This window comes from Carassius auratus, chromosome 17, assembly GCF_003368295.1.
Source record: "Carassius auratus strain Wakin chromosome 17, ASM336829v1, whole genome shotgun sequence".
Taxonomy (NCBI): domain Eukaryota; kingdom Metazoa; phylum Chordata; class Actinopteri; order Cypriniformes; family Cyprinidae; genus Carassius; species Carassius auratus.
In genome coordinates, this window is record NC_039259.1 from 24530354 (window position 1) to 24558218 (window position 27865).

General features: G+C 37.4%; 1 protein-coding gene across 5 annotated transcripts in view; it reads left to right on the plus strand.

Annotated features, from left to right (window-relative positions):
- Nucleotides 1-199: 199 nt before the first annotated feature.
- ctbp2a (C-terminal binding protein 2a) overlaps nucleotides 200-27865 on the plus strand; it is a 43042-nt gene continuing 15376 nt past the window's right edge. The window contains exons 1-2 of one of the 5 annotated variants that reach the window (XM_026286549.1): nucleotides 200-437; nucleotides 10651-10803. In XM_026286549.1, the coding sequence (XP_026142334.1) occupies nucleotides 10746-10803 (58 nt within the window). In that variant the 5' untranslated portion in view covers nucleotides 200-437; nucleotides 10651-10745. Of the gene's footprint in view, nucleotides 438-10650; nucleotides 10804-16943; nucleotides 19850-22492; nucleotides 22551-27865 lie in introns of those variants that run through there. The other 4 variants (XM_026286546.1, XM_026286545.1, XM_026286547.1 and 1 more) reach the window with 4 other exon arrangements.

A 27865-nucleotide genomic window follows, 5' to 3' on the forward strand; every position in this document is an offset into this window, starting at 1 on the left:
AACAAAAATCAACACCAGGGGTCAAGTATAAGAGAATTTCCACTACAGTGCGAAAATAATTGATGTTTGTGTTCCGCAGGCCTGCTGTGGTCAAACTGACCAGTGCAAACGCACTCGATTGTGGGCGTGACCCCGCGCTAACCGCGCCGCTATTGGCCAGCTCAACCCAAAGCCCCGCCTCTTTCAAAAAGATAGAGAAAAAAGAAAAGGAAAACAGAGAGACATCTCAATCCTTGCAACTGGGGAAAAGAAGAAAACGTAGTGCACCATAGTCTCCGAATCACCTCCTCTTTTTTTTGAACCCCTTAAACCACCTTCTTGCGCTCTGAACCAAACTGAGCCACATTTCTAAGTTATTTCAATCACCCAAAGCCAAACATCACAATCAGATATTCAGTTTTGGGCCACGCTGGATTAAGTTTTGTAGCATTTTAAAGGTGAGTCGTTAATCATGAACGCTTCTACGTTGTATCTGAGCAGCGGATTGTCTCTTAATGGATATATGAACCCGATATCTTCATACATACATAGGCGTTTGTCCAGGTAAGATATAAGATGTTCTCGCCGGTTGTTGGTTTGAGGAACCGCGGCTGGTGTTGCGCGGTGTGTCCGTTCATGTGTGTGTTTATTCGCCTGCGACATGGAGGGGATGGGTGGGCTTTTCGCTGTGTTTCTAATATCCGAGGACATCTTGAGCCACTCAGCGACTGAAATAGTTTGAATGACTGTAATATTGGCTCTTTGATCCGTGGCTACATTGTATCGGCGGATTCTTCTGGATTTGGTTACATTGCGCCCGTTAGATCAAGTGTTGCAACAATGCATAAAACAGCTTTATTAAAACTGTTGACATGTTGCATGTGTACTGATAGGATAGCATTAGCTTAATGTTGCATGTCTTTTAAGGACACTATGTAAGGAAATGTACAATTTGAGACAACGTGGATCTAATATTTAGTTGATAATGTATAATTAGGTTGCTAAATAAGGCTTTGGCCAAGCCAACAACCCCTTGTATGATGTAGTTAAAAAGTTTAGTCTGGTTGCTGAACTTATAACATAAATGTTTTTGAAGATTTGTGATGATTCCTTACAGAATTAAAACAAGATATTAAGAAACGTGTGTGTGTGTGTGTGTGTGTGTGTGTGTGTGTGTGTGATGCCCCTTTGTCTGTGCTGGAGGAGAGGGGGTGTGTACAGATGTTCTCTACCAGGACATCTGCTGTTTCTAAGGGCTTTGTCAAGGGCCCTTTCAAGGAGGCACCGGGGCCCGAAAGAAAATGTCACTTTTCCTAGCTAAACTTCACAAACTATGAAATGTGATGTAATCCTTGCCGGTTTAATGGATGCAATGCATGTGTTACTCACAAGCAGTTATGTATTCTCAGTAGGTTGCATGTTTGGGTTTGACGACTGGAGACCTTGATTTCTAACACGTCCATTATGTTTCCCGCTGAGAATTTTCTCTCTCTCTCTCTCTCGCTCACCCTGGAGCGCTCACATATCACACACTGAATCATAGTGTACATGGCAGCATACGAAGCAAGAAGGCATTTATTAGAGTCAGACAGGAAAATGCAAAGGGCTTCTTAAATATTTATGGCACCCTGTTCTTCAGGTGTGAGGAGGGAATGTGTGCATTCATTTATATGTTGCTTGGATCAGTGATTCTCAAGTGGGTTTACACTGGATATCAAGTGGTGACCCAGTACAGAAATGTTTCTTGAACAGAATATTTAGATTTTTGAGATTTTTTCTTTAATGTTGTCTGTTGAATATTTTCTCGTATCTTTCATGGTGGTGAATTTGCACCAAAATACCATAGAAGTATCTTCTCTTTCTTTTTTAAAAGTTGATGAGCCTGTTTGGTTTTTGTCCTAATTATGCACCATTATATAGGTCATGACTTCACACTTTTGGGCCGCTGTGACCGCTGTTTTGTTTTTTTCTGTTACAGGCACTTCAAATATCTTCCTACTTTTAAACAACTTCATGCTTTGGATTTATGGTGCTTATATTAGCAAATGAAACTATGATTTCTGCAGGCTTTAAACTATAAAGAAGTTATAGAAGTAAAATGTTAGTCTATGTTTGTCAACAGTAGATTTTCATGTGTTACATCGACATCATTTACTAAAGTGTCATGCAACAGTTAGGCCTGTTTCAAACTTATGAAGGACATGATTCATACACTCATGTGTGAATATCTAACAATATTAAGAACAATGCATTTGATGTAATGGAAAACAATACACATGTTCAGATAATGTTTTTGTTTGCATATATTTGCTGTTTAAAAGTGTGGGGTCTGTAATGTTTAAAAACTTATTTGATAAAAAATACAGTAAAACCGTAGCATTGTGAATTTTATTTCTATTTAAACTTTTAATTTATTTTATTCTGACTATTTTAGTCATGTTCCTACAGGAATCATTCTAATATGCTGATTTGTCGCTCAAGAAACATTTATTATCATTAATGATGAAAACTAGAAAAAAAGATTGTAATTTTTTTTTGCAATGCTAACTTTTGATCAGTTTACTACATCCTTGCTGAATAAAAGTATTAATTTCCTAATAAAAAATTCTTAGTGACCCCAAGGTTTTGAACAGTGGTGTACTGTATCTTGCATATTTCAAGGTAGAACATATATAGTCATATTTTTTGTATGTGCTGCATTCATCGGGTTAGAAGTGTTGTGTTGTTTGATAGCATATATGCTGAGCTGTGTGTTTTCCAGCCTGTAGTTTTGTCTTTTACATGTGAGCATGTGTTCTTTCTTTCCCAAAAGTAATGATAACATCCAGTGTAGCTCTTTTTTTCCAGTGCTGTTAAGACCAGGAATGTTGACATTCCTCCGTGAGCGGAGCACAGAAGAGAAATGTGTTTGTTTTTGAGCGAGTGTAAGGTGATTTTTAAAGAGCGACGCTCACTTGAGTGGTACAGAGAGGATGAATATTAATGATTTCTCATCAGTTTAATACCTTGTTTAACACACACTAATATGGCCTCTTCTGCATATATTCTAGTGTAGCATTCCGGTGATTTTCAACAGTAGAGAACTGAAAGGATGTCTGACGGTGCCTGATAGGAAGGTAATTGGTATGAAATTGGAACATGGCATCAGCCTAGAGCTGCAGAATTCAACCTGTATTTCATTCGCCGCTCATCTGAGTCTCAGGGATGTGTCTGGCTGTCAGTCAGAATGTGATGAGATTCAAGCTCAAATGTCTTGAAGAAAAGATTAATTCATTCCCCTTCTTTACTATTAAAGAGTAGATTTATAAAGAGACTTTGAGGGGTGAAAAACATAATGGAATACTGCAGGAACTCTCTGTTTTGAGTGGTTTTTGCTGTAGATGTCAGTGAACCTCTTCTGTTTTGTGATCATTCACTCTTTCTCCTGCCAGACTCAGTTGTAAAGGAAATGCTACAGGCTTTGCTTCCGGTTTCTTTCGTACAGGCATGAGATCCTTCATGTGCTTGACAAGGGTGGAAATCCTTAGTGTAAATTTCAGATCTGATTTGCCTACAAAAAGAGAATTTGGTTCAGTTAGCATGGGTGCTTTTACTGTGTAACTAACAGAAATTATAATTCCGTTTGTGATGAACCCATATGCATATAGACATTTTGGCCAATTCTGATAAAGATAAGACTGCATTTCTAAAAATGCATTTCTAGATTATATTTATTACACTGCGCCATGTCGTGTTTTCGCATGCAAAAATGGTCTTTCAGTTGTTTTGTGTGTGTAATCAAGCACTAGACAGACGTGTTTAACTGTTGCCCTCGCATCACACACCTTTTGGAGCATCTCACACTTAAAAACTCTCTACTCAAGTTAAAAGTAGTTCAATTAATTTTCTTCTTTTTTTGTATATTTTTAAGCTATTTTGCTTCAACATAATTTTTTTTCTGCCTAGTGACAAGTAAACATCCAGTTTTGTACACATTTAGGTATAAATTGTATTGCACTGTTATTGACATCATTAGATTTCAATTGTGTCTTTTAAAATGAGTAAAATGTCTTTCTCAAAATTAATTGTTTTTGTTATGTGCTGAGGCAGAAAAAAATCTGCTTTAGTAGCACTGACACCAAACATTCAAGTTTTATTTCTATCTATATTCTGAATATTTTTAACAGAGGGGTTTGTTGTTTGTTTGTTTGTTGTTTGTTGTATCATTCACCTGGTTTATATAAAATATTATTCCTAAAAAGCATGGTTCAAAAGTTTTTTTTTTTTTTTAAGACAATTTATTACATAACAGTCTTAATGTATAAATGAAAATTATTGTAAGTAAAAAAAATTCACATTTCTCTCTATTATACATTGTTTTTACAAAAATTAAACCATTTAAATAGGAAAGACATAAGATCTGCTTCAGTGATGCTGATGATACTGATAAAATTGGCAAAAATATAAGCAAAAATCATTTCTGTTTCCAATACTGATTTGTTCAGACTGATAATGTCAATTACCAATATATTGCACGACTAAATTGTTCTCTTGGATCTTTTGGCTTTTCATGAACATTTGAGCATCTCTGACAGATAAGGGCATAATAACCCCTCATCCTCTCAGGCTAGAGCAGATGTCCTTTAAGTCAGCCTGTGGATGTGAGGAAAATGTCTGAAATTGCTGATGAATGTTGAGTATTAATCCCCGAGCTGAAATCATTTTGCGCTGTAGGAGGTGATGTGAGCAGTCTCTCCTCCAGGTTATTAAAGTTCGACTCCAAGAGCGAGAGTCAAAGCAGGGTCACTGAGTTCAGCGTGTTATGAAGGGGTCAGCGAGGCAAGGGGCCCCTTCATTGTGCTCGGGCTGTGAGGGGTCTCTTGGCTCATATAACTGTGACCATCACAGATCAATACAGCCATCATGGAGGTATTTGTGGAGTCCTTTTATAAATGCCGTTCACTTGCTTTTGCTTGTTGCCTTGTATTGTGGTGTTTCTGTGATGAATGTGAAGAGGTTTCTGTTGTACATCGAGATGAAGAAAGCGAGAGATATGACTGAGAAAGAACGTGATGTGTTTGGAGATACAGATGTGTGGGAGCGAGGTCAAGTGTTTGTGATTTCGCATGAGGAGGTTTCTGTTCACGAAGAGCGGCACAGAGGAACATTTTGTTGATGTTGCAGTTGCACTTTTGTTGCTCAGACTTAATTGAGCTCTCAGTTATCTTCCATTTAAAGCTGAACACTTGCAGCATCAAATACAACTGCAAAAACAATGGCTTAGTTTTGCTGAACGATTCTTTTATGTATCAGTTTGAAAACTTGTTGGCATCTCTTATACTTGTGTAGCTAATAATAATAAAAATGATCATTTGAAAAGATAGAAAGATAAATAAATAAATGCAATTCTGGCCAGGAAACATTTATATGAATATATAACAAATATATTTTGAACCAGAACAGCATAATGAAATACATTCTTCAAAGTGATTATTATATTTGGTGTAAACCTTGTGCTAATGTGCTTTGAATGGCCAAGAAAAAAGTTACATATACACATATATATCTGGACAAAATAAAAATATTTACATTGACACACTGATTATACACAGATTTTGTTTTCTGCCATATTGAAAGATGTAAAGACATTTAGATCTTAAACGGAGAGTTTCTCTTTCAGATCTCAGGTGACTTCATTGTCCTCCAAAAATGTTCTTTCAACAGTTTTTCCATGTTGATTTAATACTCTGTTATGTTTTGCAGTTAAGTTTCATACTTTCAGGAAAATTAAAGGTAGAGCCAAATGCGTCAGTAGTGTGGTTTAATATTGGAGGAGTTTGCTTGAGAAATATTAAGATTTCTGGCTTTTGATTACAGATTTCAGACAGTACTACAGTATATGGCCTAGAGGAGTCTAGGCTCTTTTTCTTAGGAGAAAATCATTTAATTTGCAGTCTAAAAAATAGTGCTGATTCTGAATAGCACTGAAAGTGGTTCATTGGCTTGTAATCATAGGGTAACCTCTTAAAGTGCTGTATAGCTCCTATCTTTAAAGTGCTGTACAGCACCTCTGTCAGATAGACTATAGTGCTGTAGAATTATAAGAGGAACCCTTTCTTCTCCTCAGATTTCAGATATGTTACTTCACACTCATATGTTTGCTATGAATGGGAATTTAATACAGGGGCAAAAGTTGGTTTGAATGACTTTTTTATGCACTGGAATATTTCCTTTTACAGGGGGGCCTTGAGAACAAAATGTTCAAGAACCGTGCTATCTTCAGGAAATACAGTATTTTAATGTCGTTTTTGAATCATTTTCCAAGCTAGACTAAGAGACAGTTAGACAACCTTTAAAAAGACGGGCTTAACAGGTTCTTTATACAGTAGCAGGGCTATGTAGCACCTCAACGACCTCAAAGAACTGCTTAAGAACCACATTTTTTTGTGTGTGTTTAGAGGAAACAGTTGAGATATTAAAGAGATAGAAAGTGAGATATGTGACTCAGACAGAAAGTGATTTGTTAGGAGATATAGGAGCGAGGTCAAGTGTTCATGACGACTCGGTGGTGTCTGCAAAACAATGTTAAAACCATAGACATGGCGCTTTATCTTTTATCACGCTCGGTCAGTGACACATTGGGAGTGTTCTCTCTGTTCTTCTCAACTCTTTCAGTGCCTCCTCTGATAATCTTCCAGTATGTTTCGACACACTTTACTCAAGTTGATTTAAAATCCGTCTGCTCTCTTTGTGTGCGTTACAGGAAGTGAGACAGTTCAGAGTCCCGCTGCTTTGATGAGCGCTGGCATTTCTAAAGGTCTCTGGAAAAAACTGTTGTGATTTGATGATCTGCATATTTCAAATGCCACCTCAACAAAGTGCTCCAGAGCTTTTAAAGACGAAACATCTTGAGAGCGATCACACAGGAGTTTGAAATTCACTGCTCGATTTGGTCAGGATTTTTAGTTCAAGTGGTAAAAGAATAAATAGATGAATCTGATAAAGAAAAGACCAGCTCATATTTCACCACAGGATCATACAGGAGAGGGAAATATTTTTAGGACCATTTTTTTGTGACATTATTTTCATAATAGTTGCGCACATTTTTCCAACAAAAGTCATAATGGAAAATAATTCCTCAGTTGAAATTCATAAAATAAATTCAGTGCAGCAAACATAGACTGATCAGACTTGAAATTGTAGTAACTACAAGTTCGTATCTGGTTAGTTTGCAAATGCCTTTTATTCCCTAAAGGTGTGTGTGTGTGTGTAGATAAACAAAATATATTTTTTTACTTGTATTATTATCGTTTTGTTTGTATTCAGTTATGTATTTTTATTTCAGTTTTCATTTTTTTTATTAGTTAATTCATTTTATTAATTTTATTTTATTAATTTTATTTTATTATTTATTTATTATTTATTATCTATTTTTTGTAATTTATTTAATTTTATTGTTTATGTATTTTTATCCATCCATCCATCCATCCACTTTTATTTATTTGTGTTTTTATTTTTTCATTTGTTTACTTGATTATTTTTTCCTTCCTTTCTTTTTGGCTGAAATATGACACAAATTTCACAGTTTTCATGTGATTGAGGAGTGAGTGAAAGAGTTTGACACCGAGAGTGTGGAGTATCAATGCGACGTTTAATGAAAGTATTCACATAACAGCTCGGATTTGCATAACGCTTAATGAATATTAAGATGAAGTGAGGTCAGTGTAAATGTGTCTATTGTGCAGGATAAACATGAGGAACGAAACACACAAACATCAATCACAGAGAGTCATAACAGACACACACACACACACACACACACAGGTGCGGCTGAATCAAAGCAGCAGGTTTGTGAATGGAGCAGATGTAATTCATGCTTTGTGTGAAGGAGTGCTTTAGAAACGCGAGTCTCTGAAGTGGATACAGCTGATGTCTCTTGTGCCTCTGAAAGGTGTTTTCTCTTCTAGTGCTGCATGAACCGCCACAAAAATGTACATCTCAAACTAAAATCACTTATTATGACTTGTGCAGCTCTTTAGATCAGTCTTATTGGTTAATTAATTAAACAGAATGACATAAAACAGTCTTTCTGCTAATATTCATCTAGCTAATCATCTAAATGCTACTGCTCTTTTTTAGTTTTTGCTCAGTGTTTCTATGGCAGGTTTGTGCCGTTCTTTCTTCTGACCTTAAACATATCAGTACAGGTCACAGGAAGTGATGGTTGCCTTGGTGACAGAGGATGGTCATGGTTAATTATTACAGCATTCTGTCTTTTTTGTATGGAATAATATTGTGATTGTGTATCTACTGTAGTTAGCTTTAAAATAAAATGTACAATATTTTATTTAATGCATTTCTGTTATGATTATTCTATATATGTGTCTTTAGATGTTTTTTTGAAAATGAGTAAAGACTCAAGTCTCATGTCTTCAGTGTCACATGATCCTTCAGAAATCATTCTAATAGCACTCGGAACATTTTTGTGTAGAATGACTAAATAATGTTTTTCTTTTTATTCGTGGTGTCTGTTAAGTCAAGCAAGTATTGCTCATATAATCTGAGCCATAAATAAAGACTTGCTTTTTGACCCAGTAAATAACCACCTAGCTACTGGAGGAACACCCTGGCAACCACCTAAAAATGACCTGGAAACCACCTCAGCATCATGACACCACTCATGTTTCCTTAAAGGGACCTACCCTCCTGTTTTTCAAAACCTGTGTATTATTATTTTCTTCTTCTTCTGTTGAACGCAAAAGAAGATATCTTAAGGAATGTCAGTAACCAGACAGTTTCTAGTAGCCATTGAAATTCATAGTATAAAAAAATAAAAAAATACTCTGAAAGTCAATGGCTAGAAATGACAAAGCGATTTTCATTTTGAGGTGAACTGTCACTTTAAATGTGAGTGGTAAGTATAAAGTCTAGTGACCGCTGTATTTCCTCTCCAGATGCCTCATGAGACGCAGGAATAGTTTAAGTCTTCTTTTGCCATCGGCGATTATAATTTTGACAGTGTTTTAGGTCGAGTGAGCTGTGAAGGTTTCTTGTGACGGAGTGCGATATTAAACTGTGTATGTGTGTGTGTGTTAAGTTGTTAAACTCTAATACACTGCTGAATCAACGAGGTGTTAAAGAGCTTGCTTTCACCTCCTCAAACACTAATGTTATTGGCTATTGTTGCTGCCTCGCAGGTCAGATCTTTCAGATTACCCAGCATACAGCTGGAAAAACTGAGTCTTTGCTGACCCTGTGACCCACATTGCCTTGGAGAACAGATTGTGTGTGAATGAGTTTGTGCAACAACCACAAAACAAAAACAGTCAATCGAGGCCAAGGATGCTACAGAAATTGCTTGTGCACTTACTGTGGTCATTGAAAGAGAGATCAGGAAAAGATGGAAAGGGAGGAAGTGCTCAAAAGGATGAGGACTGAGAAATGCAGGATGCCTTTTTTTAATTGAAAATGATCTGTTATGAAAGACCCTTTATAAAACGATCCATCATGCATTTCTTTCATGGTTCTCTCCTGTCTGGAGGGTCGATATTTGTCCTTCAGCAGGATGGATGAAATTGAGTCGTGTTTTTGTAGGATGGCTGTGTGTGTGTGTGACGTGTGCTCTGATCAGTTTCAGGTTGAGTGAGAGGGCACCGGTTCTTAAATCGCTGAAGCGAGATGTGTCTCGGTGAGTTCGTCTCAGCGTGGGACTGGAAGTCTGTTTGTGTCTCTTTCTCAGCTCAGGGAGACTGGCAGCTCTGCACAGACACTTTCTGATTTCAAATGCTTTTTTTAAACCTCAAAGGCCCAACAAAACACACACAAAAAATATTGCTGGTTTGAAGTTACAGACTCCAGTCACCTCGAGTCTTGTCAGAATCAAATACAGCATGAAAATTGACCTTATTTCTGTGCATGATTCATCTCAAGAAAAATGTAAATTACTTTAATTTCTCTATTTAACTTTTCTGCTGATGGTATCCAAGGTCATATAATGAATTTGTTTTACTCCAGTAATTTTAGTGTTGTTTGGCATTAATCTCTAGACTGTTATGGTGCTTGCCAAGGCATTTTGAGCTACGGTAGTTGCTTCTAGGGGTGATTGCTTATTAAAAACACATCAAAACTCATCACTTATTATGTAATCGATATAATAGTCAGTAAGATGTTTATATGATTTTTAAAGAAAATTTAACTTTTTTTATTTAGCAAGGATGATTGACAGTAAAGACATTTAGAATGTTACAGAAGTTTTGAAATAAACTGTTCTTTTGAACTTTAAACTCGTCCTGAAATGTATGACAGTTTCCACGAAAATATTAAGCAGCACAAACACTGATAATATATTGTATTTAAAAATATATTAAAATAATAAATTATTTTAAATTATAACAATATTTTACAGTATTGCTATTTTACAGGACTTTTGATCAAATAAATGCATCCTTAGTTTTTTTTTTTTTTAATGTGAACATTTTGTATCACTACTGGAGTTTTATGTTATCTTTTAGTTATCAAAGACTGTTATCATATGAAAATATTAGTTTATCTATTTGTTGTTTCTCCAGCCAAATGAATGCTTGAAGCTCATTCTTATTTGAATAGTATCATGATGGCTCCCTCTAGCGGCTAAAATCGTGTCATTTGTTCAGTTGTCCTCTGGTTTCATCTGGACTGTGTTTCTCTGTGCAGGTGTACGGTGGCGTTATGCCCACTGGAGGATTCTGGGGGCTGTAGTTTCCTGTTGCTAAGCTCAGTGAACAGCAGACGAGGAGAACAGAGCTGCCATGGCTTTGATTGACAAACACAAGGTCAAACGACAAAGACTTGACAAAATCTGCGAGGGTAAGAAATCTCACAGTGACTCTTAAGTACTGTGCCTGTACCATGGTGCAGTGATGGTATCAAATGATAATACATAATCTAAAATATAAATGCTATTTTATATGTCCAATAGACTTCTAGCAATATGTAAGAATGTGTTTTTTATGCACTACAGTTTATAAGTCTATTATGCTCACTTATTTGATCACAAATACCGTAAAAACAGCAATATGGTTAAATATTTTTACAATCGAAAACAACTCTGTTTTATTTGGATATATTTTAAAATGTAATTTATTCCTGTGATTCAAAGCTGAGTATTCAGCATCATTCCTCCAGTCTTTAGTTTCACATGATCCTTCAGAAATCATTCTAATTGCTGCTCAAGAAACCATGAATAGAAAGTTCAAAAGAACTGAATTTATTTGAAAAGGAAATGATGAATATGTTTAATGTCACTTTTAATCAATTTAATGCATCCATGCCAAATAAAAGTATACTAAATCACAATATAATTTTTTTTTCTAAGAAGCTATGGTAATTCTGCAGTACTTTTTTGTCCTTTTCATAGTGTTTGTATATCTATCTCTCTATCTCTCTCTCTCTCTCTCTCTATATATATATGTATATATATATGTATATATATGTGTGTTTGTGTGTGGGCATGTGTGATAAGTGATGTCATCTCGGGTTTCCTGAGAAAGTTTTTCCAGCTTCCCAAATGTTCTTATTGGTCCCATTTGAAAGCCATCAGAGGCAGATTAAAAAACCAAAGGAATAACTAGTGAAACTAAATGCACATTTAGTCCAAAACACATGCTGAACGTTCACCAAAGTTGACATCAGTCATGATGATGCAATGTTCCTGTAATGGAGCAGGAACTTAAATGACTGTTTAAACCCCATATCACATATACAGCGAGACACACATACATGCAATCAATCTGTAATCCCCGGATGCTGGGAAAGTTTTCCATCCTTTCCACAGAAAACCCATGGTTTGGCATCTCTCTGCTGCCTGATATTATAAGTGTATAAAAGTTTGCATTTGGCTCCTGGACCCCCTCGCTGGGACTCCTGAATGCGGTTGATCTGGCAGCCTTGCGTTTTCTTCCTCACACATCAATTAAGCTCACGGTTTGGAAACCGAGGAGGGGAAATGTGCCTCAGGGGATGTTGTAAACGACACTGTGTACAAAGAGGAAGGGCCAGGGAGTCATTAGTTTTTTGGTCTGACAGGGTGTAGTTTTCATATGTGAGATGGAGACTGCTGACCGCTGAAATGTTGTTCTACAGCTTTATATGTTTATTTGTTTTATCTTATGGTCTTTTTTAGTATGTCTCCATGTGAAGTAAAGGAATGTGTTATAGTCACCATGATCTGTGCAGATTATTCCAAAGAAAAAAGTTTGCTTTTGTAATCTTCAATCAAAACATTTCTTCTGAAACTAATTTCTTTGCGTTTGACGTCATTGGATAATGTTAACTAAAAGTCAAATAGCTATTTAGACAGTGTTTTGGTAAACTTGTAATCAGTCTGTCAGTCTCCATTCTGGTATGGAACGGCCCTTTTTAAAAATTGATTTGACTCATCCCACATTTTTTCATGCTGAATAATACTTTTACACTTGGAAATGCATCATACTGTGGACGTGAAAGAGTTTGTGATTAGTCGTGATTTAAAAAATGTGTTTTGTTTTCATGTGTTTTGCGTTGCCTTTTTTCAAAGAAGCTGAGAGATGAGTTGAAATAGATTTTTGTGGTCATCAACATTATGCCTCCAATCCTTTTGACTGAACTTGAACTTGTATTGAACCTGCAACATTCCTTTAATGCTATGCAAGTTGACCTTGTTGCATTCAAAGATATTTCATGCTTGCTTGCATTAGACAAATAAAACAATTTCAATTGAATGTATAATTGTTTATTTATTTCTAATAAGAAATAAGATTTATTTAACTTTTTTTAAAATAGTTTTTGATTTTTTTAAATACATACATTTTAATAATAATATAATTTGATCATTTATTTAATTTATTGTATTAAAATAATGTTTATTGCTATTGCTATGTTTCACTACAAAGAGTATCTATTTTTATTTTAGAGTGAAATGTTACAAAAAGTAATGATTCTTGTTTAATAATATAATGAAATACTCATTTATTATTATTTATTTTACAGATCTATACCATACCAATACAATATTTATAAGTCTTTATTTCTTCATTTTCAATTGTTAAATCATCAAGCTTTTATTTTGAACACTGTGTTGTACTATAAACATGCAGTGCATATATTTATTAAATTAAACCACAGCTTCCGTGATTTGGAAATTGCTCTAAGCCATGCTTGACAGACATGCTTACCTGAGACTAGATGTGTCTCGATGTTCATCAGGTAGTTCAATTTTCTCCTGTGAGATTGTAATTTGTTGGAAGATAAGTAAGTTCCTCTAGGAAGCATTTCATTGTGGGGTTTTTGGCTATTGTGCTGTGGTGTCCCCTATCACACTAGTTAAATAGTGCTTCCAAGTAGTGCAAGTGTGTGATACATTAACCGCTAGGTAAAGTTCAAGACTAAAAGATCAGGTGTCAGAAACTCGAGTCGTAGTCATATTCCCTACAGCTCCAGCACAAAGCCTGCAGTCATCACATCTGCAGCCACTGGCTCGTTAAACGCATGACTCGTTTTCCCAGAGTTGGAAAAGCCGGGTTCTTCAGTATACCTCCCATAATGAAGAAATGTCAAGTCTCCCTGTTTCCTTTTTAAAAAAGAGCCTTATTACAGCACCGCGATGGGACTCCCCAAGGGAATTCTGCTGGCAGAGGAGAAACCATCAGAAAAGAAGAAATAGAGAAGAGAAACGAGGAAGTTAAGTTGTGAAATGAGTTATAGTGAGATGTCTGAAAAGAGAGCTTTCAGCTGCATCGCTGTGCAGAGGCTGCCTAAGAAAAATCTATTAAAGGGTGTAAAATCTGAGAGCTCTTCTATATAGCTTTTCAGTAGAAGAATTGTTACTTGAGTGGTTATGAATTGGACTGCACTGTTTTTCCCCGTATGAATTCTGTAGCTGTATGTGTGCCTCAACCAAGGTTCCTGTGCTTCTGAGAAGAAAAGAGACCAGGCTCATCACAAAGAGTTAATTGTATTTGCGGCTCTTGTGATTTATATCGGAAGATTAGGGTATTCAGATTATTATAGCAGATGACAAGTAAATGTTTAATACCCTTGCTGGAAAAACAGGTCAAGCTGGTTTTCTGGAACAGAGTAGCTGGGTTGTTTTTGTAACAATGAGATTGACCCAGATGGTCTACCAGCTCAAACTTGGATCAACTAGCTGATCGTCCCGCTTATCAAACATGTAGACCATCTTAGACTAGTTATTGTTAACTAAAACTATTAAAAATGTTTTCAAGTAACATGCATTATAATAAGTAACTAACTAGTTATTAGTGAGAATTTGCTAAATAAAAAATGAATATGATATATGAGAAATTTGTGAAAAGTATTTTTTATATAGATTTTTTAAAAACAAAACGTAAATTAGCAATTAACTGAAATAAAAAAAGTTTGTTGAAGGGCTACAATTTCTGAAAAAAATGAATAAATCAATGCTAAAAAAAAATATTATAAAAAAATATTCAAATATTACAATGATGAAAGCATGTAACAAAATGAATAAAACTTTACATTTAAATAAAAAAATTTAAATAAAAGAATTCAAAATAATAAATTATATAGTGTGTAAATAATACAATAATGCTGTCTTAGACCAGACTGAAACCATGATAGAGCTTAAATCATTTTGTACACACAGCATTTCTTTTAATCCAATGTTAGTTGTTCTTGTTGCATCAAAATGAGAACATTTTTCATAAATTGGCAATTTATAAGCAACTTTAATGAATAAAAAAACACACAGTATACAGCATTAGGAACTCCCAGCTGAACAAGAAAGTGAGTAAATTAGTTGAAGCAATGTTTCATTTCACCGCATTCTGCTTTTAATCGCTTCATATCCTTTTTTTATGAATTTGCTTCCCTCAAAGAGCTCTCGTATTAGTAGTCATGTATAAAATTGCTTACACATGTATTCCCAGATAGGCAGAGAAGCTTGTTGAAGCCAAATGTCCCACGGGGTTTTGTATTAGATTAGTCACAGTCTCTCAGGCACAAAGGATTTATGAAAATTCTCTCTCTTTTCCTTTGTTTCTGTCTCTCTTTCTTTCTTTCTTTTGTTCCTTAAAGTTCTGCAGAAGGATAACTACAGACAGTGTTGCCATGATACAGCTCTCCTGTTTTTTCCATTGTAATGCAACTGTACTGATCCATGTTGTTTTTTTCTTTTTAGTAATTGTGTAGCAGTTGTTAAAGAATCCAATATAATCCTCACTGTGTCTGTAAGCAAAAGTCACAAAAAGAAAAAAGACTCTTCCAGAGAGATTTGATTTCATTTGGCTGTGTTGCATACTCTCTCTTGCTCTGTGCCAGAACCTAGTGAACTAGTAAGGCATCAGTGCCATGCTCCAAAAAAAGTAGGCAGCATAATTATAGGGGAGCTTGACTTGTAGCACACACAGAGAAGTAAATGCAAGCACGAAGGGCACTTATGAGATGAGAGAATTGTTGATTATGATTTTGAAAATATTTATTTTATCTGTTGCTGAAAATTGTTGACAAAAATAGTGCATTCTAAAATAAAGCATTTTGTGTGTCACTGGCTGAACAATGAGTTATCTCTACTGGCATTAGTGTTTTGGTTTGAATCTGCAGTGTCGAGTGCTTTTTGTGTGACGTGCCTGTGAAGAGAGGACAGTTAGGTCACTTATGACAAGGAAACTATAATGGGGGTCGTTTGCAATCTGGGAATGCTAATGTATTTAGGTGTAGTTGATTCTGAAAGGCAGGTTTAAAGCCAAAATGAAATTCCTGCCATATCTGTATTACAGGCATGAAACAGTGTTTCATAAAAGTGAAAGGATCAAAACAAAGCAAAGTACTGGAAAGTCACTTTAAAATGTGCAGAGCTTTAGAAGGTGTCAAAATGCAGAATGTATAACAATGACAGTGGATAGTCAAAGAATATGCCCTCTTTCTCTCCCTCCCTCTCAATCTCTCTCTCTCTCTCTCTCTCTCTCTGGTGTTTGTGGGGATCAGAAAGGATTTGGGTGAAGTGTTTCAGTGGCAGGTGGACAAAATCTGTTCACAACAAAAAGCTTGTCCTAAACCGAAAAACTCAAGATTCAACTGTTAACATTCATATTGCTGGAATGTTTTTCATGAATTGCATATTTGCAAGCCTTTAGATATTGTAGTATTATTTGATGTCCCAGATTTTGCCTTTCACCCCCTGTGGGTTTTATAATGCTTGTCTTAATAACATAGCCATGCTTTCTCAGTGGGGAATAGCAAAACACGGGGTGATGGCTTCTTTATGTAGAATGAATGTCTAAAAAACTGTATTGGTATATTCAAGGGATTGTTCAACTGAAAATGAAAATACTATCATTATTTACTCAGCCTCATGTTATTCCAAACCTGTAGGCATTTCTTTCTTAATGACCTTTGGGGTCCAAAAAACACTAGATCCCATTGACTTTAATTTTATGGACAAAAAGTGTCCCTTTAAAGGGTAACAAAATATTTTTATGTTGTGCTGATATTTCTAAGAAATTACAGCATCCTTATGTAATTTCACTAAAAGTGGTATCACAATTTGCTTGAGATCTAATTTGTTTTGTAATGAAGCTGTAATTCATAAGCTTCAAGAAGCTTTGTGACCTCATTGTTGGTGTACTGTGAAGGGTGTTTGGGGGCAGGGGTTCATAAAGCTGCACTGGTGTCGGCTCGGGTCATAAAGCAATAGATGAGTGGTGATGCTGGATCTCTGCATTTGCATTGCTCTGCAGGTATTGCTGGCCCATCATAGGATTATTGTTCAATCAGGATTTGACGTTTCCTGACAGTGCTACACGATTCTGCCCTGCTGCATTAGATCTGTATTAGTTTCACTGGCCCGCCCCACTGGCCCATCTCTTGGAGTCCAGCAAAGACCGCCTGCTTCATGCCAGCTGGCTAGGCTTATGAAAGAAGCACAGACCACCTCAACCATTGGCATCAGGTAAGTGTGTCCATGGCAGCATGTGTTCCTGTCCAAAGGGATTTCATTTTACTCATTATCATCAGGGACACATTTTGTTTGCGTTTTCATGTGACGTCACAAGGGTGAAGAGTGGATTTAAGCTGGCTTTATTTGGTCTGTAATCCCTCATAGCAATCTGAATGAGTAAAATGTTCAGAGTTCAGAGCGGATCAGCTTCACTGGATTATCACAAGCCCCTGCCTCCCCCACACCAACCCTCCCCTTGTTAAAATTTTTCTTCCTGTCTCTCTGTTTTTTCTCTTTTTCTTTCCCTCTGTCTGTTCACGCTTGTCGCTTTGCATTGCCAGAATGGAGTAGTAAGGCAGGCTTCGGCTACCAACATTATTTGTGAGAGTGCATGGTGTCCTCTTTCCTGCTTCCATCACCACCAGCAGTGTTTCCCAGATTAATTATTCACTGATCGCCAAGCAAGAGGAGCCATTTGATAGCCAGACCTTGCCACTGTGATAGAGACGGGAGACAGATATTACAACTCGACCTTCAGGTGAAAAGCAGTACTTCTGTTTACATTTTTTTCTTTCACCCTTCTTCCTCACACCACTTGACAACATCTTGCAACTAGAAACTTAAAGGAAAACCTTTCTAATTTTTTCTTCCCTGCAAGTAAGGTATATCTCTTCCTCATGTTGATCTCCAGTAAGCAGTTGCCGATCGGCCGCTCCCAGAGCTGGGACACGCTGGGTGGGAATGAGGGTCATTGGGAGCGCAGTGATGGTGTTTACGAGCAGCAGGCCCGGATGGCTGGTCGACGCAACTCGCTGAGCTATGGAGCGGATGTGGGAGGGGGATGGTATGAGCCACCGCCTGGAGTGCGTCCCCCTGACCTGGATTTGAAACGGGAGCAAGACTCCTACCAGGAATCTCTTTACAATCAGGGATATTTGGATCGTCCGGACCCCCGTAACATTAGAAAGAGTTCCGTTCCTGAGTTGAACAGCCATTACGACCGGTCACCCATGGCTCACCGTGGTTCCCTGCCACCCCACGACTACTATCAGCAAGACTCAGGCATGCCACCACGAACAACCGAGGGTTTTTATCGTGGAGAGCAACCTCATTCTCTTAATAGGTCATCTTCACATTATGGAATGATGGCTGGTCCTCGGCAATTGTGGGAACACAGCTCAGGAAGTCGGCCTGGTTCTGCTGCCCCAACACCTGCCATACCTCCTCCCCCACCTCCAACTGCTCAGGACATGGGTCGTATTTATAGAGAAGCGTCTCTGCCTGGACCTCCACATTCTACTCCTGGCAACAAAATGATGCAGGATGGGCAGCGCATTCCAAGCCGTGCACCATCTCCAGCTCGTTATTTTATGGAGCCAAATTCTCCCCGTTATGGTGCTGAGCCACCTGCCTCTCTAACTAGCCATCCAGTCTACAGTGATGTTAACGGAAGGCAGATTGATCCTCATCAGCCAACCCCCACCTGCCTGGTGGTTGAACCAGTTGCTCAAGGAATGGATGGAACTGCCCGAGGTATGGTCATGCATCCAGAAAACCCCTCACAATACACCATACAACCACAACAGCAAGCCCAACACCAGGCTCAACAACAAGCACAGCAACAAATGCAACAACAAATACAGCAACAGCAAATGCAGCAGGTTCAGCCAGTCCAGCAAATGCAGCAAGTTCAGCCAGTGCAACAAATGCAGCAAGTTCAGCCAGTGCAACAAATGCAGCAAGTTCAGCAAATGCAGCCCAATCAGCCAGTGCAGCAAGTTCATCAGGTACCACAGGTTCAGCCAGTGCAGCAAGTTCCACACGTGCAACCCATGGCACCCCCAAACCCTGTCTATACTCCAGCTCCCCCTGTAGCTGCTGCCCCAGTAAACACTCCAGGTGTGGCCAATATTCCTGCTCCGTTACCTCAAATTCCAGCTCAGCCTTTTACTGCTCCTCTTCCCACTGTTCCTCAGACCCCAGTGGCTCCTGTAGACCCTAAAAAGAATGCGGACCCTGAGTTTCTGGCATTGCTGCAAAAAGAGGGCCTCTCAGAAAGCACTATCACCTCTCTACTGCAGCAGGGCTTTGACTCCACTGCAATGCTGGCTGTAATGGAGGAAAATGATGTCCGTTCTGTAGCTCCAAACTTAGGACAAGCTCGTGTTCTGTCACGTGTTGTGCTTTGTTGCAAGCGACCACCTGAAATCCTTCATTCTACCCCCCTGCATCCCAATGCTCCGGCCCGTGGCAGATCCAACAGCTTTAGCCATCGCAGTGACATTTACATGCACCAGCCACCACCCTTGACTCCAGGCATGGAGTCCCAGTATATGCAGCCACCCTCTACCCCCATGCAGACTATATCTCCAAGGATGGGTGAAGGTTACAGTCGCAGACCCAGCAGTGCTCCCTCCCAGCAACTTCTTGAGACCAGTGGGTATCCTGGAGCCAGGTCTGTAGGAGCATACAGTGGTGCTGTGGTTCCAGTCCAGCCTCGCACTTTGTCAGGCTACAATCCTCATGCTGGCCTTCCCATGTCACATATGACTGCAATGTCCCAACAGGTAGCCATTCCAGCACATCTACCAGGAATGCCACCACAAATGACAGCTTTGCAGGGACCAATCCATGCAATGCCACAGTCATTTCCAGCAGTTCCCCAACCAATGACTGTTCCTGCTTTGGCACCACAGCAGGCTCCGAAGGCATATACCACCAACTATACTGTACCAATGGAGTTGATGAAGAGGGATCGAAGCTTGGCTACAATGTCGCCCATGCCTAGTCCCAATGCAAGCCCACAAGTACTACGGAAGGCTGGAATGTCCTCAGACAGAGCACTAGTACCCGTTGGTGGTTCCGTCCAAGGCCAAAATGTGAGTCTGTCTAATCAGAAGCTCAGCCGGCGTACTGGACCTCCGGTCATTGTCTCCACTATGGCATCGCCAGACACAAGTAAATGAAAGCCCTCTTTCATTGCCACCTTCATTTTCTCCTTTTTTCCTCTCCCCCACCCCCTCCAGTGCTTCAGCTCCCAACTGTCTGTGTCAGAGTGAGCGTGTGTGAATCATACGGTTGTAGGTTAATTAATTCAAGTTAAATTTCTCAACTTGAACTTGTTTGTTTTGTTGTTAAAATAGTTATGAATAGAGTTGCTAAGGTTGTTCCTAGATGTTTTCCAACCAAGGCTCAGTTTTTGTTAAATAAAGAGTATCAAAGCTTAGCTATGATAGATCAAATTCAGCTTTCTTTTGTACATGAAGGCTTAGGAAAGATTAATTCATTTAGTGTGTCATAATTCATCATCTTTTTATACCTTGTCATTGCATAATTACATATCACTAAACAATGCATTTCTGTAGTCTAGCACAAACTCAATTGAAATGTATTGTAAATTGTGCTAGAATGTGCAAGCATGTTTTCATTATGTTGCCTTGTGGTTCAGTGGCACGTTATGTTATAAGTCAGTCACATTTTTGCAGTATTAGTTATTATCAGCTTCAGGGTGTCAGTGACTTGGATTGTGCTTTATCTTTCCTTGGTATTCTGTATTACATTGCTTTTATGTATGTTCTGTAGTAGGCGTATCTAAATGGATTTGGACTGACATGTTTTATTTTTATTTTCATGGTTTGTCTTTGCTAGTTTAAACCTCTGTCACTATCTGCCTGTCGCAGCTGATCTGTCTGACTAAGATACTGTGAGTGAAGTGTAGTTTGTCAGTAAGCGGTAGAGCCCTTTGATACCATTTGATGTGAATTGTCACCTTTGAGCCAAACACAGGCTCAGGGAGAGAACGACAGTTTAGTTTTTTGCCAAGCACAAACTTCAATAGGAAATTTCCATTGCGAGAATAAACTGAGCATGTCGTTTTTCAGTTTATAGTTAACAGAGTGACATTACTTACATGACATTTAAGGAACAAAATTTCATTATTATAATGCAAAAACATTTTTTATTAGCATGAAATGTCACAATGCAAATGTTTTTTTAATTTCTTTTATGCAATATATATATATATATATATTTCTTTTGATTTTGGTGTGAAATGTTTTTATGGGATTCATTCGAATGTTTTTGCAGGACTTATGTTGATGCATGTTTTGCCAATCGTGCTTAAGACTGTAAAGGGTCATATTTCTCTGTTCTTTAATCCCACCTGGTGCAGCTGGTGTAAGAGACAGTTTCCAGCCCACATTAGCGGTTTCAGAACGATGACCAGTGACTGCATTGAGGGGGAGGGGAGGCAGCATGGGGACTTTTATTCTGAGCCGAAATGGAGATGCAGTGTCAGACCCCAGCAGGAAATTAAACAACACATCACCATAGTCAGGCTAATCACATTGTGGTGATAGTAATCAGAGTGTATGGATATGATTGGAGAGCCTCTGGGGTGGGAGAGAAATGAGCGGTGATAAACATTATTAAAGGCTGACTGGTTCAGTGCCTTGTGAGCGAGCAGCTTCAGTAGTGTTGGGTAATATGTCCAAAATCACGGTACGAGTTATTATATTTCATGATAACAGCATGTATCCCAAAATAGTTATTAGTGCTGGAAATACAAGGAAGGATTGTTTATATGCTAGATAAGCGTAGAAAAGACTATTTTTAGATAATCTAGTGGATTAAATACTTCGGAACTAGATGGGCTGAAATCACAAGATAAGGTTATTTATAACAGATAAATCTGACATCAATCCATCAACAGTTACTCGTTATGAAAATCTTAAATTAAAAATAAATGATTTCAAATATTTCCACCATGTAAAGGATATATGTGCTTCTTGACACATTTCTGCTGTTATTCGCTCTACCATACAGTGCTTTTAGATCTTTGAAGGATTGAAAAATCTAAATGTTTGATATGTTGTTGAAGTGCTGGTTGACCTAACCAGCCTAGATAGCATCGTAATCTTTTACGACCGACTCTAATCCACGGCCTCCTCATGCATCCTCATTTCGTTTCTCTTTCAAAGGCTTCCATTTCCCTTTGTATCTTTTTTCCCCCTTTGCTTCTGATACACCTTCCCTGCCATCTCACATGAGTTAATGGGTTTAGCTGGCTTTCGTTCCATATAATGAAACCATTTCTCCAGTGCCCCAGTCATCTCTGACTCCAGATGTTTCAGGTTGGATAGAGTCAGAGTACATTGCTCATATTCTAAACATCTGTGAAAACCCCAGCGGGCAATAATATGAGCACTTCTCTTATGAACAGCAAAGTCATTTGCATGTGGGAGATGGTTGTTTGTTTAGCCAGTAATTTCGTCTGCTAATGGACAGGCTGAAGACTGCGGGCTCGCAGGGTATTCCTTAATTGTGTGTTGCTAGGTGACCTGTTTTTGGTAGCATCGACTGCTCTGATTTTTTTCTTTTTTATTATAATTATTATTGTTGTGCCATATCTTTTAGAAAGCATGCACATAAACCATCATTCTCTTTTTACGGTCTAATACATTTCAATGAACTGAACTGAAAAGAGCCTGCTTCCTTGTTCCTTGACCATATATGGTCGTTCTAAATGCCCCCAAGACTAATTGTGTCTATATATGGACCTGCAGGGACAACCCTGGCAGAAGACCTTCCTTTCTAGTAAGAAGGGATTACGTAGCCATGGCGATGGGTGTCGCAGTCAAGCCATATGAGAATTTTCCAGGTCAGGTGTGTCCATGTGTTTGTGTATAGTCGTTTGTGTTTTATTGTATCTGAGGTATTATTTGATATTGATTTTGTTGCTGGAAGTTCTTTTAGGAAGAGAGCTCTTAGGACCGAGCGTTTAGAGTGATCATCCTGTAGTCTGGGATAAGCTGCTCCTGGTCATGGATCAGAAGCGTTACGCTGAAAGCAGGCTTCATGGTACGATTTACTCTAGTGCAGGCTGTTTAGTTGAGCTAATTCATTCTAGGCCACAGTGTTTCTGTATGGTCGCAGGTGACTGTTAGTGCTAAAAAAACTGCAATTGTACTAGATTTGCATTTTCTGTGTAATCAAATGCATCTTGACAATCAGCATGTTGTTATTTTAGTTTTAATGAAAGGAGAATCAGCAATTGGCTATATGGTTAAATATATGCAAGGACAAGGCCAATCACAATTCAGTATGCAGATATTGTGGTGATGTCATCACTGTTGTTTACCTTTTGAATGGCAAATGAGTCTAGCTAACTACAGCTTGATACATAGATGGCACATTTAAGGTTAAAATGTTCAAAATAACATTTTACTTTTCTGAGAACATATCGTTGTAATAGTGTGATATTATTAGGAGTAGCATGATGCATACCTCTGTAAATGAATATAGAAATTATTCAGTACCACTGTATTGATCAAACAATTTGATGTATGATGTATAGTATAAAATAAATGAATTTATGTTTATGCCAATAGCTAATGTGGTTCAGATATATACATTTCTAATAATTTAATAATTGCAAATGAGGTTCTCAGAAAATCATGAAATTAAAAGAATACTTATTTTGCTCAAAATTCAATACAAATATTGAGTTGAATTCAATAATCTCAAAGTGACCAAATACTGGTTTATGAATCGGCCTATTGGTATCTGATACCATTCCTGTGCCATACTATTTTTTTGTGAGGATTCATACTTTTTGATTTAGAACTCTATTTATAGTGACTGAAGATTTAAATAAAGACTGAAGACTGAATATTAAAGTAAACATGTATTTTTGTATACCTGGCATGACTGTCCAAGAAAATAAAGGTGGCTGGTAGAGCATAAAAATGACTTGTTCAGTTTTTTTTGCAATAATCTGTAGAAATTTGATCAGTCTCGTAGGAAATTTGGACAAAAATCAACATGGAGTAGGAAAAAGAGAGGAAACAATGAATAAGAATGAAGGGCAAAGAGGTTCAAACCCAAAAGTCGTTTCAGTGACAATTTGTCCAGCTCAGCATATTCATTTACCGTTGGTTTCAGAAATAAAAAGAGAAGACCGAGAGAGAGAGAATGAAAGAAAAGAGATTAGAGAAGTAAAATCCCACTAGCCATCTGTGCAGGACGGGCCCAATGGTAAGAGGGGGGGGGGTGGGGGTCTGGGTTAGTGCTCTCCATCAGAACATAATCCTGCAGAAATGAATGAATGCGTGTACTGTAATCCCTGTCCGCAGCAGGACGAATCCTCTGACCTGTCTCTGACGTACAGAACTGTCCTGCATCATGGCATATTTGCATTATAGAATCAGAAATGTGTGTGATATTGGTTTGTTTGAACGTATGAATAATCAATTTGCCCTGGTGCAGCATGCAGACGAGAGCTGTATGTAAACAACTCCCAGCGTCTGATATTTCCTACTTCATAAAATGTTAAACAACTTGTAAATCACTTATGCTGTAGCATTATTTATTTGTAAATGGCTTTGGATAACAGCATCTGCTGAATTAATACATTAATTTCATGCTGCATGTATATTCAGTTCACTGCATTAGTCTGTGTACACCTTAAATCTGTCTTTTTTCTGTGCATACTAAATGTTTGCACAGCGTCACAGAGAACAGAGGCTGAATGAATAAATGAGTGTCAAACTAGGATTAAACCGTAAGGATGGGCTGATAGAGAGAGTGAGATTCTGGACATTTAACAGAAAGGTCACTTGCATTATTGGGCCAGTACTGTATCACAGTATTATCTGTGTCTCATTCTGTATATTCTGTATTATCACAGTCTCATGTGGATTTTTTGCATTGCAAACTTAAACATTTGGTTTTATGTGATGTATTCAATATTGTTGTTGCAAAATCTGCTGAACTAAAATGTCACTAGGTTCAGGCTGCATATTTGTCTGATAGTCTGGGAAGCATTAGTTATTGGCAATGCCATTGTCTTCCAGGAAAGCTTTTTTTTTTTTTTTGTTTTTTTTTTTTTTTTTACATTTATTGCTCCTGTAGCTGTATCATTTTTTGTATAATTTTTTATTAAAAACAGCTTGTTTTAACTTGTTTGGGGGGGGGGGGGGCTATCATGATTAAATAAAACCAAAAATACAAATTATATAATTTATTTATTTTCTATAAATTTATATATATATAAAAAATATCATATTATATTAATAAAATAAAATATGTATTATTACAAATATAGTAAATAAAAATGTGTTCTAAAGCATGAAAAAGCATGAAAAAAGGGAAAAAATAATACAAATTATAATTTTTGTGGCATGTGAAAATATTGGGAGGGCAAAGAACAAGCCTACCAAATATATTTAATTGAGCTCTGTCTGTCAGTGTTATTATAATACTGTTTAATAATATTTTTAAATAAGTTGTAATATGAAAGTTTTCTTTGGCAGCCATTTGATTTTTTTCTTTTTTAAATATTTTATTTTATTACCATTGTTTTTTCAGTTAAATGTATTTTTTATTTCAAGTTACAAAAGGGGTTTTATGGTTTTAGTTTTAGTTACCTATAATATCCCTGATCCCAGCATAATACCAAAAAGTTTAAAGATACAAACAGAAACAAAGATATGTACTGTACCATGCAAAAGATAAGTGTCTTTGTAAAGAATGAGAGAACATGTGGATGGTTGCAGAAGAGAATCCTTGTTCACAATTTCCTTTGTGTGTGTGTGTGTGTGTGTGTGTGTGTGTGTGTGTGTGTGTGTGTTTGTGTGTCAATTTGAGATAGCAAACAGGTCCCGGTGAATTATTCATTGTGAGAAAATGAAAAGGTCACGGAGATTGAGTTTCATTCGTAGATGGAGAGGCAGATCTCTGTATGAACACAGACAGCGCGTGCAGACGCAGATGTTGGACGAGCCTGAAATTGTTTAGTACTTTAATTCAATGCAAAGTGTAGAAGAAAAAAGACATGAAAGAATTGTCTGATACTTTGAATGCTTTGTGAATTTCTATACCTGCAAAGACAGACTTGCATGTGTACATCTGCTCAAAGAGACTTGTTCAAGTAATTTTTGTTTAAACAATGTGAAGTATTTCCTATTCAAACAACAAGAAAAAAGTAGACTAGGATTTCGGGAATTGATTAGATTGTGAAAAGTAGGTGTTGAATATCAAAACAGTGTGTACAAGTATAAATGTGTGTCTGTTTTTGCTGTAACTCTACCCCTCATGTTAAGCACTGTCACCTCATAAAGAGCCTCTGTCTTTATTGTAACAAAACACAGCTGTGTGTCTCTCTCTCTATCTCTGTGTGTGTGTGTGTGTGTATTGTAAACCTCTCGTTCCCCGGTCCAATCTCTTGTTCTGGAAGGCCAGATGGCTTCTGTCATATAGAGATCTAACAGAAGGAGGGAGCGAGAGAATGTGAAACTAATGAATCGAGGGGAAAAAAGTATTTTGGGGAATGAAACCAAGTGAGAGAGATCACATCTGCTGTGTGTGTGTTCGCGTCAAGAGGAGCGAATGAAGATTGAACGTTGGGCTAATTATCTGTGTTAACGTGTTTGTTTTCTCTTGTTTGCTCACCACACCAGGTTTGCTTGCCCATCACTATAACGTAACAGTTGAGATTTAGTGTCTTTGTGTTATAACGTATGTGAGCTGAAGGATGTCATTTCATCCACACCAGATGAAATTGCATTCTGAGTTTTGGCTGGAAGAACCTGTTTGTCTGAACAGGTGTTTAAAACGGGTTAGGATTATTATTTTTGCAGCTCTGTTTTGTTGACCAAAATAACACATTTCACTCTTACGTATCTTTACTCCGTGTTCTTGGTCGGGGATTGGGGATTGGGTTAAGTGTGATTTCCATGATATGAATAGTGTTTGAGAATAAAAAAATAATTAAATAAATGTAAACAAGAAAATGTTTTCACTGTATATCAGTATGACTACAAAATAATAGTAACAATTAAAAATAAATTATTATTTTATTATTAAAAAAGAAATGTTACTCTTGGAATATTTTACTGTAAAATAAGACATCTAGTATTTATGAAAAAATAACAATAATAATGTTTCTTTACAGCACAACTGTAAAATTACATAACTAATATTTAACATGCAGAGATAAGATAAGATTGTGCATTTTTTATCGTGAAAACACCAGATCATGTGCCGCTTGAATTGAATGAAAACAGTGCTGCGCTTCATTCTAAAACACACAGTGAACGTAATTAAATCACAGTTTGTGATTTGATCATTTATTTGACACGTCATGCTTCAGTTTTTCCACTTATGATGTCTGTCGAGGTTTCTTGTCCCAAAAGCAGTGATAATTTTAGTTTTTATTGCCCATTTTCTACCCTCTCGTTCTGATCCTTTTAATTCAGCTCATATGGGCTGTTTTTCCTACTGTACCTTTAAGACTGTTATGTAAATGAGCTCTGCTATGATCTCTGACTGGTGTGCTTTCATCAAGGTTTGGAATGTTTTAAATACCAATAGGTGTTGATTATGTAAATGTGGGCGGGCATATGATAATGAGCTCATTGTAACATCGACCACAATGATTTTGTTTCCACAAGATAGTTTCCATAAATCTTCTGTTTGAATTGGGGGATGCTTTGTTTTGTGAACAACAGTATGCATGCATGTGTACACTGTTTGATTTTAAATGCTTAAGGAAAATCTTGTTTTCCGTGGCAAGTCCCCTTTAAGGGTGATATTGTACGTCAAAATAATCATGTTGATCTTGTTCTTCTGTGTTGACCAGCTGTGTGTTAGGTGACCTTCCGCTCATATGGTGACTGTTCAACAGCCTTAAATTCCTTTCTGTATGTGTATTTTCTGAAAAGTGTGGCTAATGTCTTGACTTTCAATGGAAATCCTGTTAAGTGATTTGGGACGGCGTGTATTGGCCACTGTGACGGTTTGCTCGTTTGGTCTTAAATAGCTTAAAATCATTCATTCAGCTACAACGTGAGCAGCTACATCTTTTGTGTCTGTCTGCACTATGTCTGCTCTATGTTCTGTTTCCTTTCAAGTGTTATTATTCATGTAGTGTTCAGTAGTTCATTAATTAATTTCCTCGTTTGCTTCGGTGGTTAG